Source organism: Heloderma suspectum, chromosome 11 (genome assembly GCF_057233095.1).
Source record: "Heloderma suspectum isolate Gila_16-S chromosome 11, 16-S_ref, whole genome shotgun sequence".
Taxonomy (NCBI): domain Eukaryota; kingdom Metazoa; phylum Chordata; class Lepidosauria; order Squamata; family Helodermatidae; genus Heloderma; species Heloderma suspectum.
Genome location: NC_139468.1, coordinates 22,715,187 through 22,721,487, shown reverse-complemented (window position 1 = coordinate 22,721,487; position 6,301 = coordinate 22,715,187). Strand labels below are relative to the sequence as shown.

The 6,301-nt window shown below is 41.6% G+C and overlaps 1 protein-coding gene across 1 annotated transcript in view; it reads left to right on the top strand.

Moving 5' to 3' along the window:
• The window catches only part of ATP8B4 (ATPase phospholipid transporting 8B4 (putative)), a 153,737-nt gene that overhangs the window by 109,364 nt on the left and 38,072 nt on the right, over positions 1-6,301 (top strand). The window contains exon 19 of the mRNA XM_084817150.1: positions 1,964-2,075. Within this exon, the coding sequence (XP_084673276.1) occupies positions 1,964-2,075 (112 nt within the window). The remainder of the gene's footprint in view (positions 1-1,963; positions 2,076-6,301) is intronic.

The window sequence follows — 6,301 nt, the reverse complement described above, 5'->3', positions numbered from 1 at the left end:
AGCCCAGCAATCTGGTCACACAGTGGCTAACTAGCTGACCAAATGGGAAGGCCACAAGAAGGACATGAATGCAACAGCACCCTCCTGCCCATGTTCCCCTGCAACTGGTGTATATAGGCATATTGCCTCTGATACTGGAGGTAGCATATAGCTATCAGGACTAGTAGCCATTGATAGCCTAGTCCTCCATGCATTTGTCCAATCCCCTTTTAAAGCTATCCAAATTGATGGCCATCACTACATCTTGTGGAAGTGAATTCCAGAGTTCAGCTATGCACTGTGTGAAGAAGTATTTCCTTTTATCTGTTCTGAATCTCCCACCAATCAGCTTCATGGGGTGATCCCATTGGGTTCTAGTATTATGAGAGAGGGAGAAACATGTCTCCCTATCTACTTCCCCCACACCCTGCATAATTTTGTATACTTCCATCATGTCTCGCCTCTTTTCTAAGCTTAACAATCCCAGATGTTGTGACCTTTCCTCATAGGGGTGTTGCTCCAGCCCTTTGATCATTTTAGTTCCCTTTTTTGCACTTTTTCCAACTCTACAATATTCCTTTTTAGGTGCAGTGACCAGAACTGTACAATATTCTAAGTGTGGTTGCACCATAGATTTGTATGAGGACAGTATGTTCTTGGCAGTTTTCTGTTCTCAGTTCTTTCCTAATTCCTGGTTACTATATTAATCAGATGCCTTTTCATTAAAAAAATGCTCGAGAAGACTTACAATTTAAAAAATCCAACAATTAAAATACATAAAACAATATTAATTTTTAAAAATGTAAACAACCAATGCTGAAACCAGAATGATATCACTGTAATATCCAGAACCAGTGAGACCTGTTAGAATTGCTTTAGACTGAAAAAGCTTTAACAAACAGAAAGGTCTTCACATTTACAGAGGACATCACCTCAAAGAGGTGTTTTCATTGGTACAATCACCTGGTTTGAAAGATGGACGAGTGCCCTGCAAGGCCTATACCTGAGGTTGTTCTCTGATAGTTAATCCTGAATTAGTCTGGAATGAATTCCACAGCTGTCTCAAAATACATGGAGCTGAGTTTTTCAGCCAAATAAGGGAGCACTCTAGGATTTTAAAACATAAGGAGAACAGTTTGCCACCTTCCCCCATCATCCTCAGCCTGGGAGTGGCTGCCAAGTCAGGAAGATGCATGGTAGTCACTTCCTAGATGCTTAAGTATTTGGTCACACATTCATCTGCCATGATTCATTCTTCTGGCACTGGAAGTAAATGTTCAAGGCCAGCCTTATGATGAACTCAAAGAGGGCATCATGTTCATTTCTCCAACCTCATTCTCTGCTCATTTTAGATGAGCCAAGAAGGAGTGTCATTTTGGTATGGTAGCAGAGAGCCTTGGGCAGCAGCAGAGATGATAAGGTAGCTTCCAATGTTACCTAAGCTTCTTAGGTAACATTGGAAGCTACCTTATACTATTGGTCCATCTAGTTCACTGTTATCATTGGCTGCGCTGGCTAGGGCTGATAGAAATTGGAGGCCACAATTGGGGGCCACAAGTTGTCCATCTTTGGACAATTGGGGGCCACAAGTTGTCCATCTCTAGTTTACAATGATTGGCAGTGGCTTTCCACAGTTTCAAACATGGCTCTTTGCCAACCCTATCTGGAGATGGAGATTGAACCTGCAACCTTTGGTATGCAAAGCCATGCTTTTCCACTGACCTATGGCCTCTCCCAAACATTTAATAACATTTGAACTGGGCCTTAGTAAAAAATGCTTGCCCTGAAACTGCTTTGGGTCTTCATTTAAATGTGGCTGAGACAATTAAATGAAAAAAATGTCAATTGAAGACATATCATCATCATCAAAGCTGCCATTATGCAGAAGCGTTTCAGGTTATATCAAGAACTAAGAGCTCACATTTGTTGACAATTATATATTTCATGACTCTTTCAAATTGATCTGTTTTGCTTCCTTACAAAGTTATTGGGTGCCACTGCTATACAAGACAAATTACAAGAAGGCGTTTCAGAAACCATTGCTAGGTTATCACTAGCCAACATTAAGATCTGGGTACTAACAGGTGACAAGCAAGGTAAGTTTTTAGTTCTGTGTTATCAATTGGCCCTCTGTGAACGGATAACAGAAAGCTCTCAATCTAGCCGACTTGATGCACTTTCTTGTGTGGTGTATGTATTTATTAGTTACACTTATATTCCACCTTTCTTCCATTGTGGAACTCATGGTGGCTATATGTGGTCCCCAGGTGGTCTCCCTTCCAAGCCCAGACCTGCTTAGCTTCAGCAAAGTGGCTGCCTCTGACCATGCCTTGTAGTGTTTAGAGTGCCAGGCTGGGTCTGGGAAACTGATACTAATCCCCACTTAGGCATGAAGCTCATTGGGAGGCCTCGGGCCAGTCATTATCTCTCAGCCTAACCTACCGCACAGGGTTGTTGTGAGGATAAATGAGTTGGGAGAAGGAACTGTGTACACTGCCCTGAGTTCCTTGTAAGCAAGGACCAAGCTGGGCCCAGTACAAATTGTAACATGAGACCCCTCACACACACATACCACAATCCTATCCCATACATACAGTCTCATGAGTCATGACAGAAAGGTTTGCATTTTAATTCTGAAATTACATTTTCTACATTTCTGAAATTACACCACGGCCCATGCTGGGGCTTTTCCACCAAAACACATACCCTCTTCTGCTATTTTTGGTCACCTTAAACAAAAGCAAAAGCTTACTGGCTATTTTGTAACTTTTGGGTTAGTCCTAATAAATGTATTGTCGTGTTGTTGTTCTAATGGACGAACATGGCTGCAAACGCTTTATAAACAGAAATAGTTTGTATACTGAATTCATTATCTTGCTTTTTTGTTAATCTACTTTCCCTGACTAAGGGAATCAGCAAGAGAGGCCCTTCTCATATGCATACCTATGAGAGCAGCTAGATGGCAGACCACACATGAGAGGGCCTTCTTTGCAGTGGCCCCACACTTCTGGAATAAGTTGCCATCGGGGGTCTGCCATGCTTCATTATTGCAGACTTTTAAGAAGTCCTTGAAAACATATTGTTTTACACTGGCCTTCTCCTGTTATGATTACTGTTGTTGCTGGTTTTATTGCTGGTTCTGTTGTTGGTTTTTATTGTGTTCTTACCACTTTATTGTGTTTCTATCGCTTTTAATATTGTATCGGTTTTGTGTTTTATTTTTGTATGTCACCTTGGGAGGACTTCTGTCCTAAAAGGCGACCAAGAAATATTTTAAATTATGGATGTTGCAGGAGTCCAGGAAGGGGTAGAGTCTGACATACTTCCCCCGACTTGGCCTCCCATACTCCAGTCTGCAGACTGCCGTGTTGGCCCGACTCGGTGCATGCCAAGCTAGGCAAGTGTGGCAGTCCCCACTGGTCTGCCAAGCTACCATTTTGCATAAAAATGGCAGCTCGGCCATTTTCATAAATCCCCATTTACGCAACTGGTGTCCATAAAGGGGCCAGTTACGCAAGATTACGGGCGTAAATGGAGCATTTATGCCTGTAATCTTGTATAAATGGCTGCTTTATAGTCACTATTTGCATAAATGGGGATTTACAAAAAAGGCCTACCAGCCATTTTTATGCAAAATGGTGGCTCGGCAAGACATCAGGCAGCCATGTGCTGCCTGCCAGGCACCTGTGGACTGCCTGGCAGCTCGCTGCACACAGTGAACAAGGTTGAGCACCCAGCAATGGTCCAGTGAGCAGTGCATGGCACGGACAGGGGTGAGTTCAGCCTTCCCGATTTTAAATAAATAAATTTGCCTCAGCCAGATTGTAGAAAGACCTACCCTGTTTTGAAAAACTAGAGGATTGATTAGCGTCCTTTGGCTTCTTTTAGTTCCCTCAGTTTAATCTCAGTTTAATCTCAGTTTCGGCTGCCTGATTTGTATTTACAGCCAGACGTGTGTGTGTGTGTGTGTGAAAGTAGACATTTACTCACATATCTTTTGGGCCTGTAAATCCTGCCAGCAGCACTGGCTCTCACTGTTCCTGGGATCAATGTTCCTGATTATTGTAGTGCTGCCTTCCCCAACCTGGAACCCTCCAGATGTGTTGGAGTACAACTCCCATCATCCCCAGGCAGCAGAGGAAGTTGTAGTCTAACACATCTGGAGGGTGACAGGTTGGGGGAGGCTATCATAGTGCTTTGTCCCTCCCACCAGCTGTACCTCCCTCCTGCCAGTGCACAAGGAAATCTGGGACTAATAGTTCTTGAGAGGGCACGTCACATAAGGAAGCACAAATTTCTTTCTCTTTCAAGCTACAAGTCCTAGTTTGACTGCACAAGCACATTTTCTCTGCTCTAGAGAAGAGCCTGGGGTAGCAACCCACTGTTTAGAATATATGTTGCTTGTTCTGTTGTAAAACTACTTCTGATGATCTCCAGCAATTCTCCCAAGATCTGAGCAATAGGTACATAGATAGAGGAAAATAAGCTTCCATAAATATCATCAAACATGATCTTCAGTTTGGCCTCATTTCCCCACTCATGGTAATGAGGTTGCAGCCAGGGCAAGGCCTCCCTGGATCTCTGACCCTCCGTAAAATGCATTCTTCCCCTCCACCATGCTTGGGCCCTGATTGAAGAAATGTGGTTCTAAATGTAATAAATAAATACTATGGAGGAATAGGACAAAATCTGAACAAGAAAATCTTTTTCTCTTTAGGTGTATCTAAATTACAGATTAAATTTATTTATTTATTTGAAATATAACCTGCCTTTCCGGCCCCGGGCATTTTAACAACAATATAACAAAATACAATGTAATATAATACTATAATACGTCTTTAAAATTCAAACAAAATATTTTTCCAAACCTAATACATTATACTATAAACTGGTATAAAATCATTTCCAAACCACAGGAGTAAAAGTATTTTACAGCAGCATATTCAGCAAATATATACATTAAATGCCATTTTAAAGAGTTGCATTTTTTTTAAAAAAGATGTTTTTAATACTGCAACTTAAAGGGTCATCTGCACATTCCAAGGGGGGCGGGAGTTTCATAAGACAGGGGCCACTACCGAGAAGGCGTTGTCCCTAGTGCCCGCCAGTCTAATGGCTCTTAAAGGTGAGCCAATGAACAGGCCTCCAATGGTGATCTTAAATTAGTTTATTAATCATTTAATCTCCCCAGAGAACCCTAGGAACCATATGAGTACTCTATGAGTACTCTCACCGAGGTTCTTTGGGGGAAAGACTGCCTGTGAAACTAGTATAAAATTTTATTAAAATTGTAATGTAGGTAATACCCTGTGGGTGTCCAGGGTCTGCTGTGCAGGCATTTATGATGGAAGAGTTTGAAATCTTTGAACCCATTGTAATGTGTGAACCAGCCCTTCAACCAATTATTTGATGGGTATGACTTATGACGATCTAGTCTGAAATAGCCAGATATTTTGGACATTCCTTCTAGATCCTGACTTTTACTCCTCTTTCCCTCACTATTCTCATTCTGTTCATCATCACAGCTGGAACAGCTGGAACAGAGAGAGCCTGACTGTTGGAATTTCACTTTACAAACATCTCATGTGTTCTACTGTATTATTTATGGACTGGAGTACCGAGGCACACCACATAAATGGCCCCATTTGGCAGCATTTTGGTTTTCACACCCCTTGGAATTGACACTTTCCATTAGTTCACAAGAGGGAGAAGATTAGCACATACAACTGTTAGAATTTTTTGCTCTCTTTCATAAGGTCATTAAAAACAAAGCGAGAAATGGTCACTGTAGATTGCAAGCCTGTTAATCAGCACTGTTGTGGTTATCTGAGATGAGTAAGAATTTCTTACAGGTGACCAGGAACTTTCCTTAAAATCATCATCATCAACAATATTTCTATACTGCCCCATAGCCGAAGCTCTCTGGATGGTTTACAAAGGTTAAAAACATTAAAAATACAATATGCTAAATTTAAAACCCTAAAAAAAACTCAGACAGTATACACATATATCTAAAAACAACTTTGATCAATCAGCCAAGCCATAAAACAAATCCACGATCAATTAAAACTCATCACATGCTGCCAAATGCCTGGGAAAAGAGAAAAGTCTTGACCTGGCACCAAAAGGATAACAATGTTGGTGCCAGGCAGGCCTCATTAGTGAGATCATTCCATAATTGGAGGGCCACCACCAAGAAGGCCCTCTCCCTTGTTTCTGTCTTCCGAGCCTTTTAGGACACAAGATAGGTATGGGAGTGAGTAGCTTTTGTGAACTTATTGAAAAGTCTGATGTAAGAACTCTGGACAACACTTGTATAGGC